This window comes from Patella vulgata, chromosome 3 (genome assembly GCF_932274485.2).
Source record: "Patella vulgata chromosome 3, xgPatVulg1.2, whole genome shotgun sequence".
Classification (NCBI taxonomy): Eukaryota; Metazoa; Mollusca; class Gastropoda; family Patellidae; genus Patella; species Patella vulgata.
Genome location: NC_065881.2, coordinates 45,446,558 through 45,462,074, shown reverse-complemented (window position 1 = coordinate 45,462,074; position 15,517 = coordinate 45,446,558). Strand labels below are relative to the sequence as shown.

Below are 15,517 nucleotides of genomic sequence, written 5' to 3'. Positions count from 1 at the left end.
TAACACCATTAGGCTAATTCAGATGTATTAGATGTATCATGACAATATAACATTTTTATGAATAGTTAAAGACAATTACGTTTTTGGTGCTTGTAAAAGACTAAATATTCCCAAATATATATATGCCCTTTCGCGCGCTTTCCAGCCACGTGACTTTTTTGTGTACAACTATTTCGCGGGAAACACTGAGCTGGGTCTTGATTAAATCATTGAAAACTCTCTTCCACGATGTCGTCCCCAGCAACTACCCCAAGAAGACGAAGCAAACGCGGTCGAAGTTCGGAGCCTGGAAGTCCAAACACTGAAAATGATGTTCAGAAATCTCGTGAGTATTAGAATAATTAGAAATAGAATCTAAATAAACTAAGTAGAACGAAGTAAGTAGAGGAGAACTAGAGGACTTGGTCAGTTGGTGAACTTTGAATTTACTTTGTCTTACAGTCTTCTTAGTAAAATTTCAACGCAACGGAACTGACCAGCGACCGGCAGCTATTTTTAAATGTTATTTTTTCCAGAACCTTGTTATTTCCCTAAAAGCGTACATCTCAGCATTTTAACGTCAACAAGTGTATCAAGATCGGAGCAGAATTTAGCATTGCCAACGGGTTTTCAGATACAACCATTGACTCAAAAATGACAACGATACTGCAATTGTGAACTATCTAGAATGAATAATCTGAAAAAATTTCGAAAAAATATTGAAAATTAAAAAAGTTATAGCGTTTTAAAGAAGGCAAACCAGAGGCGCTAAAAAACGGCTTTTTTTAAAAACCGCAAAAAAGTGACCGAAGCCAATATCTCAGTAACTATACAAGATAGGTCTATGAAAATTGCACTAATTAAAGATCTAGATGTACTTGATAAAGCCAAATTGTCGCTATAATATTCTAGTATATACTTTAAATGTTACACAGGTTCAAAGTTGGGATCCGTGCCGATTTCGCACAAATCACAGCAAAAATTTTTTCAAATTTGTGTGTACTTAAATTGTAGCGCTTTGACATTAATACAGAGGCTTATTTTTTAATGAATAAGCACACATAAAAGTGTTTTCAGTCTGTTCTGTTATTTATTTTTTGCATGACAACACCTTAAATCACAATTTTTGACTGTATGATGTCAATGTCGAAGAGAAACAAGTTTATGTATGTAATTGGGCACCTACTGGTTCCGAGGCCATTGACCACTGGCCATTCACAGTCATACAACAATTATAAACCGGTTATACTAACGTATACTGTGGATATTTTTAAAAATCATGAAAGTGTGTGGCAAAATGAGAAATAAACCTGTAAGCTTTTGGCAGATTTGCCGCCTTTGCCACGCCAACTGCTTTAGTTGTTTAGAAGCTGCCATGTACATCAATTTGAAATTGTTTGTTTCAGGAATGAAAATTAACAATTAAACTATGATTTATATAACAGCTACATTTTTGTGATCAACATCACTACAATTTCAAATAAAAACAGACATAATTAATAGACATAATTAAAACATTTGAATATCTTAAAAGAGTCCAAATTAAAAGGTAAGCTTATAAAAAGTAAGATATGATCTACATGAAAGAGTATTAAAAAAATTAATTTGTGATACATGTGCATTACGATATACTATATTATAATATCAGTGGTAGAAGTCTAGCTTTCTTGTTGAGACATTATCCCATGAAAATAAAAACAATATAAACATTCAGATGGTGATACATCTTGCCGAGACATTATCTATGTCATAAAAATATAAAAATATTAAAAACAAAATCACAATAAGATCAAAATTCATATCTGTTACTTTTTAATATGAAATTAAAAATGTTCACCCACCGGTTTAAAATAAATGATAAAAAAAAAGAAACCATTATCACATTTATCAACAAATATAAGATTTCTAATACATGTATCTTACAAAAACAAACAATAATAACAATATAAAATAATCACATTATTCATATGCGATATTTTTCAAAATAAACAAAAACATTTGACGCATCAGGCCACTTCTTTCAGGTAGAAAATGTTAAAAATAAAATAAATATTATCACAAATATTAAAATAACAAAAATAAGATTACTAACACTGATTTCAAACAATAAATTAAACTAACTTCTATGATTCATACCAAATTTATAATAATTATGGACTTTCTTGAGAATGCTGAGAAACAGTCAGTTTCAAGCCCCCCTTTTTATAGTCCTCATGCAAATTGTATGAGTAGGCCTATATATCATCATCATTTGTCTATTTTATGTTGTACCAAGTAATATCAGGGATCGCCTTTGGCTATGTTTGGATTTGGATGAGTATATATTATGTAGCTTACTTCTTCAGCTACAGTTCCTGAAAAAAAAATCCAAGGTGGTCAACAACATTCACAATTTTTATCCTTTGTTAGTGAAATGTCTGGCTAAAGTTTGGTTGGTAGCTTTAGTAACATTCAATATAATAAAAAACCCTGTCCAAATCTAACATCATTTTTTTTACACTGAAGTCTGTGGGGGGGGGGGTTAATTATGGTCTGAACCCTGATCAACCACGAGTTACCTCCCTTTAATTCCACATGGTTCAATTTCAGCCATTTTACGAATTCCTACGGGGGATACGGACTTAACAAATGGTCAAACTAAGTAGTTAATGAATTGGGCTTTCCAAATATACCAAAATCTTGAGCGTCGAGGGCCTTTTTCGAAAATTTCTCTCAACTTCAAATTTTCAATTCATGAAAAATATCAGAAAATCTTACCTCAGCTTCTCAAAATCCTACTCGACAGCAAGTTCATCTATTTTTCTCGATGGTAAACATCACGTGGTCAATGTTTGACACTTTGAATATTCATGACAAGGCGTAACACGACGTATACTTTTCTCGGTCAACTTTTTGTGATGTCTGTAAATACTACAGCCAGCGCTCCTAGCGGCGTTTAGCATCGCTACAGAATTGACTTAGCTACCACCAGAATGTAGCGTAATTTTTCGCCCAATCGCGCAAATTGCTTGAAAAAAAAAATAGCTTGTGTGCCCCTTCACAGTGACAACGATTCTTCTTGGCGAAACATCCACCCGATGGATCGCTCATATCTAAGAGGTTAGATATTTTCAGTCGAATATTTTTGCTGGCGATCAAATTTGCTTGTGTGCCTGTGTCCAGCGTATATTGTCAGGCCATCCATTCTTATTAGCCAGTCGGAGACATGATTAATATCACATGATCTCAAAATGTCTGGGGGATCATGTGGCTAAGTGGGTAAAATGCTAGCTCGCTAGCCTGGAGGTCGGGTGTTCGATCCCTGCATTGGCCGAGAAAGTTCATCCAGATTTTCCGGCGTGGTTCTCCCTTGTCAGAGATGCAGGACGGAGGGGCTGACAAGGAAAGCTGTCTGGTCGTCCGGATGGGACGAAAAACAGAGGTCCCGTGTACACGTTGGCGTGCACGTAAAAGATCCCTTGGCACTGTTGGCAGTTGGAATTCGATATAAGAGTAGGCCGTAGGTTTGAATGTCGTAATTGTCCAACACATGCCTTCAAATTTTCAGGATGTTTCTTATTTTATTTTTTACCTGTGTTGACCGTGGATTTGCTATGGCCCGAGAGTAGGACTAGGAGGACGATGAGAGCTTTCTCAGTTTCTGCCTGACCTGATTCTCATTCCACCGTAATAATAATAATATTCGTGAGACACGTACAACAACTTTACAAACGAGTCAAATAATACATGTTTTAATTATCAATATCTACCTGTTGTCATAATTCGTTGTACTCAAATAAAACACAAACACCGTTTTAAGAATCGTTTTAATTTTTAATCTCAAAGTAATAAAGTAATATTTGAAGAAAAAAAACAACAAATACCGAAAGGTCCTCAACTTATCTATTGTAACTTCCATACTCATGCTTGTACATGTAGTTGTGAATAAACTGTTATTATTATTATTATCTATCCAGAGAAACAGAGTGGGGCGGGACAATTTTATGCTCGGTCGGGTGGTGTCAAAAAGTTTTTAGATCCCTGTATCATTGATGAAAATTAAGTGAATTTGGTAAAATTTGAATATATAAATGGAAATTTGATTTGCACTGAACCAAATACAAAAGGCAGAAGATGCTCTGAAAATACACCAAGAAGGGTTTAATTTTCATAAAAGACCACGCCCCCTCCCAAAAATTGTTTTGCCTCGCTCCGCTCGCCGCATATATTTTTACACCACTCACCAAATCCTGGCTACATCCCTGTGTTTCAGTATGACCCTGCAGGCACATTTTCAAGTGTGTGCGCAGGCACACTCAACTTTTATAGAGCCCTGAAACTCCATTTCATTTTATTTCATTTCAAAATGTCTGCCGCCACTGCCGAAGCATGGATTCTAACTCCAGTACCACAAGTTGCGATTTGTCCAATGAGCCCTTCTAGGCACTTTTACAGTTTCGGCGATTCGCCATTTAGAACAAGTCTCATGATCGACGTAATTTACTAGCAGATTGGTCTTAAAAAACGCTGGCTTATTTTAATCGGCGCATTCATCAAAACAATACGCTCGCCTGCCCTTACCTTAGCATTAAAATGTTGACTGATCTGCTTGTTTTTAGCTACGATTGGATGCTCATAGTTTCACCTGGCAAACTTAATTTAGTTACTAATGGCACTAATGCATGTAAAATTTTAAAAATAAGTTAATTTTATACTATAAGAACTAATTAAACATACCCAGCCCAATGTAGTGAAACATCTTTCGTTTATCAACCAGTGTTTGTGACCTATAAAGGTTATCTTACTCGGGGATCACGTGGGTAAGACGCTGGCTCTCTAGCCTGGAGGTCGAGTGTTCGATCCCTGCATTGACCGAGAAAGTTCATCCAGATTTTCTGGCGTGGTTTCCCCCTTGTCAGTAAGGCTGTGCAAAAAATATCGATATAATCGATAATCGGTAGAAGTTATTTAGCGATACGCTACTCGATATTGAAATTCAAATATCGATTATCGGTATATTTACCTTCTGACGGCAAGTTATGGTCACTTTCACATGACTGAACTTGCTGTAGTCTGGCATGCAGACAAATGAACGAATACACAACGTCAACACAACAACTATTTTCCCCCTCTGCTTACAAACTGGCACATTTTGAATATATATTATTTTAAAAAAAACTAAACTTTAAGTTTAAATACATTATTTTAATATTTTCGTTGTTTTTGTTGTTATTACTAGTTGAAACTAAAATAGGTCACGCACTTTGTGAACAATGACGATCGCACGTGATATAGTAAAATTTGAATTATCTCCCTTCTTTGCTCTTGATTGATTTGTAGAGAAATTGTCTGCTTTCACGATAAAAGTAATTGTATTATTAATGATCAACTCAGCTTTTATTTCTAAATCATGTCAGATACAGCAAACTTAATTTAGTTACTAATGGCACTAATGCATGTATTATTACTAAATCATGTCAGATACAGCCCATACAAAACACGTTTTTGACTTCCCGGGAAAATATCTTTTTCTCTCGTAATTTCTTGGAAGAATTCTACTTTGGTTTTCGTCAAAATTAACCAATCATAAAAATTCTACTTTGAAAGCTGGTAATTATTTTTTTATTGTCCAATCAATAGACGCCTTCTATTATATTTTATTCTATTATTAGTAACACTGTGTGATCGCCAGTAACTTGCAAAGAGAAACCATGTATTGTCTTTGTATTTATCGGCGATATTGGAATAAAAAAAAGGTTCAAATGAATCAAGAACAAATCCTACATTTAACAACTAATTATTTTACATTAATTGATTTTTTTACGTACTTCGGCACAGTATTAGACTAGGAAAATAACACTACTGTAACTCGATCAACACAAATAACAGGTCGGTATAGTTCGGTTTTTCCGGAAGAATGATTGATAATCGATTATATCGATAATCGCTGACAAATTCTTGCCGATAATCGATATTGAAATTTCATATCGATTCCCAGCCTTACTTGTCAGTGATGCTAGACGGAGCGCCTGACAAGGACAGCTGTCTAGTCATTCGAATGAGATGAAAAACCGAGGTCCCGTGCACGTAAAAGATCCCATGGCAGTTGGAATTCAATGTAAGAGTAGACCGTAGCGCCGCTGCCCGGTCAAAATTTCCCTCATAACACACTGTATGGCGTATGCCTGTCTTCATTAGCCCAACTGGCATACCCCTTTTGGACTTTTTCATGAAATTGGTCATCATTTGGCTTCAATTTGATTAAATGTTAAGAATTGGTTTTGTGTCTATTTTCAGCTTCAAGAAGAAGTTCACGATCTGCAACAACGACCCGTAAGTTACATCTATGAGAATGACATTAAGATAATTCGGATGTGTTTGTTTTTAGCGGAAGTTGAAGTCAGTTAATTTCGGTTTTCTAATTTTATACTGTTACAAATACAAATTGCCCTCCCAAACTGTATACAAAAGAAAAATCAATCGTTATAGATTTCTCTAATAACTGTTGCAGTGCTTCACGTTTGAAAAAAATAGAGGAGCCATAAAAAAATCTTCTAAAATTACAACAGCTAAAAATCGTTCCTGCAAAAATAACACTTTTCAACTCAAAATAGAGGAGCAGTAGATGAAGCCATTTATTGATAATTAATACATAGAAAATAAAGATACTGTTTCAATATTAATTTCAGTATCAATCTTTGACTCCCAGATAATTTTGGCACAAAGCCTGCACCGTAACAATTCAATGTTACCCGTTTTGTCTCCAATGAAAATTTAAACACTGAAAAAAATTCAGAACAATGTCAAAAAATAAAGTTTATGTATAATTTACATAACAACTTGACAAAAGAAAACAATTTGGTCAAAAGGGTATTTTATACATACAATTTTTAGCGGAAATTAGTAGGAATGTGAGAAAGGAATTTCAATATTTTCACTATAGTACTAGTCATTTTTGAAGACGCGTGAAAACTTTGCAAAGTAAATTCATATTTCATGATTTTTATTCATGGTAGGTATTGTGAATTGGTATCAAATAATTGATAGGTTTGACCAAAGTGAAGTATTAGATGTACTAGTACATTTTTATTCTACTCCCACATTAAAATGTGGTTGTATATTGTCGTCGTCCCCGTTCGTCTGTCCGATGTCCACAATTGCTTGTAGGTGCTCTAGAGGCTAAAGTTATTATCCGATTGACTTTAGATTGATACACAGAGTTTAAGGTCTTGAGACGAACAAGTATATTGATTTCCAATAATTTTTGATAAATAAAACGGCTAAATCCATGATATTAAATGTTTTGTATACTGAACATTACCATGGGCCAAACAAATTCTAATGATTTTCTGATAATTATTTAATGAGTTGTTACTCTTAAGCAGATTTTAGTGTATTATAAATGTTTCATTACCCAAAAAATTAAAAATATGAAACAACTCTTGTTGACTTCCTGGCTGATTTAGCTGCTGTGGGCGTATGTTTGATGTCTGGCAACCTATCTTTGTAAAATGTGGTGGATAGCAGTACTGATTTTCTATCAATTAATCTTTAAAAATCTATTATCAGAATAGAGAAAGAGAAATGGGGTTTAATGTCCACTTGACACAAACTAGGGAATTTCGGGACTAACATATGGTTTAATTTAATTTCAATAATTCACTTGCACGTGGGGGTCTTTAGCAGTAGGAGGAAATCAGGACCCGGAAAAAACCAATACGGTTGGACAGGTGACACTACTCCTTGTCACATACAACCGGGGAATGGAAACCACACCAGTTGACTCAATGACAGACCTTAAGATACAACAAGCACATGCTAAATATTTGGCTATCGACCCCCCCCCCCCGGTTATCGGAATAAGATGTCCTAGAAACATATACTGAAATAGAACATTGTTCTTATGAAATTTTAAAAAAAAACACATGCAAACCTACCTATTCATTTATTTCTATTTTAAGCTTCTTCAAAGGGAAGTACCAAGAAGAGAAGAGTTGATGCATCTCCTGGAAGTGAACTTGCTCCCATGCCCTCATCTCCACCTTCAGGTGTCAGAGAAGAATCATTATTTTCAAGTCCCAAAGGTGGAAGTAGGTTGAGATTTTCTTGCCTTACAAATATAACATAGCTGCATTTGAAATTATTATCTTGCATTTCATTTTGGTTCTTCTATCTTACACAAAAAGTCAGACAGTGTTAAGGTCACAAGACAAAAGTCTTGATTTTCATCAATTTACGAAAATTAGTCAGTGCTGTGACCCTTGATTATTTTGAAAAATCAAGTGTGCTCTCTAGAGTCTTAAGTTATTAATGCAGTGTTTAAGTTTAAGATGGACATAACGGTATCTTAAGATATGCAACAGAAATGAATTTGTGCAAAGATATATCGCTCTTATGGACTACTTATCAATAAATTAAACTTACTGTTAGTTTACAATGTCACTTTCTTTTAGTTCCTACAAGTGAAATTGACTTAAGTTCCCCCTTGAATTATGGAACACCAAGTTCTAGAGGACCACATACACCAAGAACACCTGGTATTGGTGCTACACCCATCAGGCAGAGACCAGATATTAGATCAACCAAAAAGATGAAACAAGTAGCCATTGGTGGATCTGACCCTTCTGTTAGTATCAGATTTCTTGCCATTTATAAAACTGGACACATATTTATACACCTACATGGAAATGTGGTCGTATATTGCCGTCGCCCCGTCTTATGAACACCCTACAAACTACAGTAAACTTCGCATAAGTCGGATCTAAGTGGACTTGTCAATTTTATCCAAGTAAAGCGAAGATCCGAGTTAGCCAAAGACCAAAATTCAATCTTTACTCGATTAGAAATAAACTGCAAGAGCCAGATAATAATTAAACATACATTATGCAAGAGCTAAATCTGCCTATTACAGGTCTTTCTTTAGGCCTGAAATGTTAACTAAAGGATTAATTAGACATTAATTAACTTGTTCAGACCATAATCAACTCTTGATGGCATCGCCAGCCTGCAATGTTTATTGTCCCCCGCCTTTCGAAGAAAGCAGGGGACTATTAAAATGGGTTCGTCCGTCTGTCTGTCCGTCCGTCTGTCTGTCCGTCACACTTTTTGAGACACAATAACTCTCTTCCTAATTGAGCTAGAATGTTCAAACTTGGTGTATGTGTTTATTAGGTCAATGCCTTGATGGAGTTCGAAGATGAGCATTTTCCGCTTAGGGTAAGCAGAGATAAGCAATTTGATTGGTTGATGCTTTGGGACACGATAACTCTCTTCCTAATTGGGCTAGAATGTTCAAACTTGGTGTATGTGTTGATTAGGTCAATGCCTTGATGGAGTTCGAAGATGAGCATTTTCCGCTTAGGGTAAGCAGAGATAAGCAATTTGATTGGTTGATGCTTTGGGACACGATAACTTTTAATTGAGCTAGAATGTTCAAACTTGGTGTATGTGTTTATTAGGTCAGTGCCTTGTTCTAATTACGTGAGAGTGATGAAACTTGGTGTATAGTTTCATTACATCAATACCTTGACTAAGTTCGATAATGAACATTTTCTGCTCAGAGTAAGCAGAGCGATAAGCAATTTGATTGGCTGAGACGTTGGAACACAATACTCTCCTTCTAATTGAGCTTGAATGTTCAAACTTGGTGTAGGTGTTTATTATGTCAGTGCCTTGATGGAGTGTGAGGATGAGCATTTTCTGCTTAGGGTAAGCAGAGATAAGCAATTTGATTGGTTGATGCTTTGGGACATGATAACTTTAGTTCTAATTAAGTCAGAGTGATGAAACTTGGTGTATAGTTTCATTACATCAATACCTTGACTAAGTTCGATGATGAGAATTTTCTGTTAGGCTATGGAGCAATAAGCATTTTGATTGGTAAAGACTTTGGAACATAACAACTCTTCTTCTAATTGAGGTAGATGTTCGTCTTGACTTAGTTCAATGATTAACATATCAAGCTAAAGCTATAAGCAGAGATAAGCAATTTCCTTGGTCGATGCTTTGGGACAAGATAACTTTGATTCTATCTGATAGAGAGTGATGAAACTTAGTGTATAGTTTATAATCAGTTTGATTGCTTGATACTTTTGAAAAAAATAGATGTGCGATTAATTAATTAATATGTGTCATCTATTTATTTGGGGATTTCGGCGGGGGACATCAGCCTCACTGTTGGCTTGTTGGATTAGGTTCCGATTTGCTGTTCGACTTCCATTCATAATTTAATCAAGAAATGGATAATCGAGATTATGTTTTTTATACTACCGACTTTAGTAATGATGATCGAGTCTAGGCCGAAAATTCAATCGCTAAAATCTTGCTTCATAGGTCACAATTCTTATCCGATTTTGACGAAACTTGAAATATAGGTTTATCTCCAAAAGATCTTGGCTGCTTTCGATATTGGCATGTATCGGATCGAAACTTCATGGATTATGGCCCCTGTTTGTACGAAAAATCACGTTTTTATCTTGTGGAACCTATAGAGGTCACAATTTTTATCCGATTTTGTTGAAACTTGAAATGTAAGTTTATAACCCAAAGATCTCAGTTCCTTTCGATATTCGTGCATATCGGACCATAACTTCCTGAATTTTTATCCGATTTAAAAACACATATTATTATATCACCGTTACACCCTAAGGCCGACTGAGTTCGAATTTTGTGAAAATCGGCCCAAAATTGACAGACAAAATGGCCGCCGTTCGTTCTCAAATAGCATAAAAATATGGTATATCAAGGTAGTGAACCCCATAGAGGTCACAATTTTTATCCGATTTTGTTGAAAATTGAAATTAAAGTTTATAACCCAAAGATCTCGGTTCCTTTCGATATTCGCGCATATCGGACCGTAACTTCCTGAATTATGGCCCGTGATTGTACGAAAAATCGCGTTTTTAGCTTGTGGACCCTATAGAGGTCATAATTTTTATCCGATTTAAAAAAACGTATTATTATATCACCGTTACACCCTAAGGACGACTGACTTTAAATTTCGTGAAAATCGGCCCAAAATTGACAGACAAAATGGCTGCCCTTCGTTCTCAAATAGCGTTAAAATTTGGTATTTCAAGGTTGGGGACCCTATATAGGTCACAATTTTTATCCGATTTTGTTGGATCTTGAAATGTAAGTTTATAACCCAAAGATCTCGGTTCCTTTCGATATTCGGGCATATCGGATTGTAACTTCCTGAATTATGGCCCCTGATTGTACTAAAAATCGCGTTTTTACCTTGTGGACCCTATAGAGGTCATAATTTTTATCCAATTTAAAAAAACTGTATTATTATATCACTGTTACACCTAAGGACGACTGAATTCAAATTCCATGAAAATCAACCCCAAATTGATTCTCAAATAGCGTAAAAATACAGTATATCAAGGTTGTGGACCCTATAGACGTCACAATTTTTATCCGATTTTGTTGAAACTTGAAATTTAAGTTTATTACACAAAGATCTCAGTTCCTTTCAATGTTCGCGCATATTGAATTGTAATTTCCTGAATTATGGCCCTTGATAGTAGGAAAAATCACTTTCTTGTTAGCTTGTTCTCTATCCATCTCTCGAAAATGTGGGCGTATCCTGCCTGGCAGCCGCTGGTTAACTATTATAGTGAGAACTACCAGCTCTTTACACTGTAACCCAGGTATTATTTAATCTTTTGTATCTAGCACTAATTTCTTTCACATTCGTTTAATATCCAATCTTTGTTTAAAAATTCGTAAAAACTGTTTAAAATCACCATAAATCGTTTAATTTGTACTATGGGACTCTGTATGCATAGAATATCTCACTGCATTTTAGGCCATCGGTACGAAACTGACTTAGTCAAATTCTGAACATACTGCCAATCCGACTTAAGCGAAGGAAAAAAGCCGGAATTAGATCGAATGGACCAAACATTTTGATCCGAGTTGAACGAAGACCTGACTTAGGAAATCCGACTTATACGCCAAAATTTAATAAGAAAAACGTGCAGGATCAAAAATGATTTTATCTGAATTAAGCAAAGATCCGACTTACGCGAAGTTTACTGTACATTTATCATCCGATTGTTTTGAAATTGATATATATGTTGTTTACATTAGTGAAACAAAGAAGCCTATTGAATTTCACCAATTTCTATTAATTACTTCTAGAGTTATGGCCCTTGTTTTACTTGATGAACCTTGCGATCCGTATGAAATTTATATACATCATCAGGGATCGAATTTGACGGGCGCAAACACGCAAAATGCGTGTTGATTTTGTAGACTGCATGTTACAAAATATGTCACACGAAAAGAAATGTGTGTAACATTTTTTCGCTTATTGTTACTGAATAACATGATTTCTTCCACACAAAATCAAGACCATAATTATGACAAAAAACGTGAATTCTTTTGATTATTTTCCTTCCTTGCAAAATGTAAATAAAGCGATCTCTATATCTGGCATTTTCTGACATATGCGCATGCGTCATGTATTCAGATTTCTTCGTCAGATATTCGGAATTCTTCAGTTTTTTCCTGAACTGATCGTTTTTATACGTCCACAATTTCTTGTGAACGCTCTAACGCCAAAAGTTATCCAATTGTTTTAAAATTGATATATTTTGTTTACATTAGTGAGATGAAGAAGCCTATTCAATTTCAATAATTTCCGTTTATAACGTCTAGAGTTATGGCCCCTGTTTCACTTTGTTGAACCTTGTGAACGCTCTAATGCCAAAAGTTAACATCCGATCTTTGTGAAATTTATATGCAATATTTAAATTAGGGAAACGAAGGAATTTCAGCAATTTCCGGGTATTACTTCTAGAGTTATGGCCCTTGTTTCACTTCGTTTAACCTTGTGAACGCTCTAACCCCGAAAGTTATCCTATCTTTCTGAAATTTAACAATATTTAACATAAATATTGAAAGATTGTTTCCCTTTTGATGTTTTTTATGATATTTTATTGCTTAATGATGAATAAATACTGTTATAAACTCCCGAGTATTCATTCCACGAAGTTTGCAAATGCCGATACAGAGCTTTGTTTATACGTCACGTGACTTCTCGCTCACTTTTCCACCCGTTAGCATTATCCATTTCTGTTCAATTTCAATACATCTTGACAAATACTTTGATTTTCCACAGGAATCATTGATTTTCAGATTGGAATAAATTTAAATAAAGCAGAAATACAAATAATGCCAACATTGTTAACTATATATTTTGAGAGTTGCGGTAGATAGATTTAATTATCATTCACTGATTCAGCATCGGACGTGTCATGCATAGCTGTCCGTGATCCCAAAAATTGCTATTTCAATTTGACTAAATCAATGGACACTTTTTGACATAGTACTTATGTTTTATAGTTTAATTTACTATCCTTGTATTATGTAATGCATCTTCAAAAAGGTATACGCTTGAATGAGAAAAAAATGAGTTTTCAAGGGTAGCTATAAAAATATGCCCAGTCGAAAGAACACAAACTTTTTTTATATATTTTTTGTGCCTCATATGTAAATATTTTTGATTTAAATATACTATTTTGAAAATTAAATAAAATGGAATTTAACAACAACTTTTGCAAGTTTGTAAATTTTGTTTATAAATTTGGTACTTTGTGCTAAAAATAATATTGACTAGAAATAATAATATTGACTAGAAAGTGTTCAGTGAATACTCCAGGGGTATTTCCAACTTCTTATGCATGTTTATTTACATTTAAAAGATGATAAACTGAAAGTATTGACATTTCATAAAATGTCGCAATATAGTGATTATATCACGATATTTCCAGGAATATCGCCCAGCTCTAGTGTTGAGGACAGTTTTGGGTGTTCATTGTTGTGTTTTATTAGCCATTAGCTTTTTAATGAAATTGTAAGGAATATGTGTACACTCCAATGTATAACATAACTTGTACATGTAATCCAAAGATAAAAGTATTTTCATCAAAGAAAAAAATTGCGCCTTGAATTTCTTCAAAATCCTATTTTTGCTTGTACATTTGAAATCAACAAGCAAAATTTTGCTTGTGTGTTTTCAAATAAAGTTCTATCCCTGTACATCATTTAAGTTAGTGAAACAAAGTAGCCGATTGAATTCCAGTAGTTTTCGTTAATTACTTCTAGAGTTTTGGCCCTTGTTTCAGTTTCACTCTGTTGGACCTTGTGAATGGTTGAATTACAAAAGTTATCAACCTATTAATATGAAATTTATATTCACCATTTAAATTGGTGAATAGAAGCAGTCTATTGAATTTCAGCAATTTCCGGTTATAGCTTTTAGAGTTATAGCCCATGTTTCACTTTGTTGAAAAAACTTGTGAATGTGCCCCATTACCTACAAAAGAATAAATAAGCAACAACCTGTGTCGACCGCTCAGAGGATTTAGCTGTTGTTGGCATATATTTTGTTGCCTGGTAACCTATCTTTCTCTCTTCATAAGGAATTGAACTAGTATAAAGTTAATATAATCCGATCGTACATTTATTATCTCCCTCTTTCTTACAAATATTTAAGGAACCTACCAGAGTTACAAGTGAGATCAGTAGTGACCCAAATGCTGGACCACAATTGGTTATATGGGGTACAGATGTGGTTGTAAGTCAATGCAAAGAAAAATTTCGTCGCTTCATTACCAAATATATTGACAGAAATAGTGTGGCAGATGATGAACAGTTTGAAGGAATGGATATTAGTGAACCTTACTATTTACAGAGGTTAGATGAGGTAAATATATATTTTATATCGCAATATTTTCATTACAACTGATTTTTCTTTGGTGAACTCATAGACATCAGTGCAGCAGATATTTCAGTTTATCAGTTAATAGGGATGAGAATCTGAGGTCATGTACAAATTGATGTGCTTGAAAAGAACACATCTATCATGCAAATTCCCATTATTGTGGTCTGCATGGAGTATGCCGGACTTTATTAGTTGAAAAGTAGGACATTTACCCCATTTCATTTCAACTATACTTGCACATCATCTCCATGGGTACTGTTCAGTTTATTCCTGACCCTATCTAAATCTGATCCATATTTAATATTTCATGTATGTATACTGTAAATGTAAGAATTGTCTTGTTTTTTTTTATTTATTCAAATAACCTAGTGTTCAGGTTACTTCTCACTTCAAGTGTCAAAATTGCAGAAAGAACTACAAAAGTCTACTTTAAAACAACAACAAACTCCAAGACTTACATTCTTAATATTAGCATCCCTTACATTTTTCCAGATTAATGTTATTGGAGAACCATTTTTGAACATAAATAGTGCTCATTTGAAAGAATTTGATGCAGATTTATATCGACAGTTGGTCAATTACCCTCAAGAAGTTATTCCGGCTTTTGACATGGCCATCAATGAAATGTTCTTCGACAGATATCCAGATACAGTTTTAGAACACCAGGTCCAGATACGAACATTTAATGCTGAAAAGACAAAGAACATGAGATCGTTGAATCCCGAAGGTAAATAATAACAGAAACCGGGACTTGAATTTTTTTAGCATATGTCTTGAATTTATATCAAGTTGTTATAATCATTCTCATTTGGCTTCTTTATTTAT

The 15,517-nt window shown here is 34.5% G+C and overlaps 1 protein-coding gene and 1 long non-coding RNA gene across 2 annotated transcripts in view; one reads left to right on the top strand and one right to left on the bottom strand.

The window, feature by feature from the left end:
• The first annotated feature begins 140 nt into the window (after positions 1–140).
• The window catches only part of LOC126814582 (DNA replication licensing factor mcm4-A), a 29,598-nt gene continuing 14,221 nt past the window's right edge, over positions 141–15,517 (top strand). The window contains exons 1-6 of the mRNA XM_050539828.2: positions 141–325; positions 6,256–6,291; positions 7,920–8,048; positions 8,412–8,584; positions 14,465–14,674; positions 15,185–15,419. Of these exons, the coding sequence (XP_050395785.1) occupies positions 229–325; positions 6,256–6,291; positions 7,920–8,048; positions 8,412–8,584; positions 14,465–14,674; positions 15,185–15,419 (880 nt within the window). The 5' untranslated portion in view covers positions 141–228. The remainder of the gene's footprint in view (positions 326–6,255; positions 6,292–7,919; positions 8,049–8,411; positions 8,585–14,464; positions 14,675–15,184; positions 15,420–15,517) is intronic.
• LOC130012251 (uncharacterized) lies at positions 627–2,883 on the bottom strand. The gene is made up of 3 exons (XR_008787637.1): positions 2,737–2,883; positions 2,101–2,333; positions 627–676 (listed from the first exon to the last, which is right to left on the bottom strand). It is a non-coding gene; the product is annotated as an uncharacterized LOC130012251 (long non-coding RNA).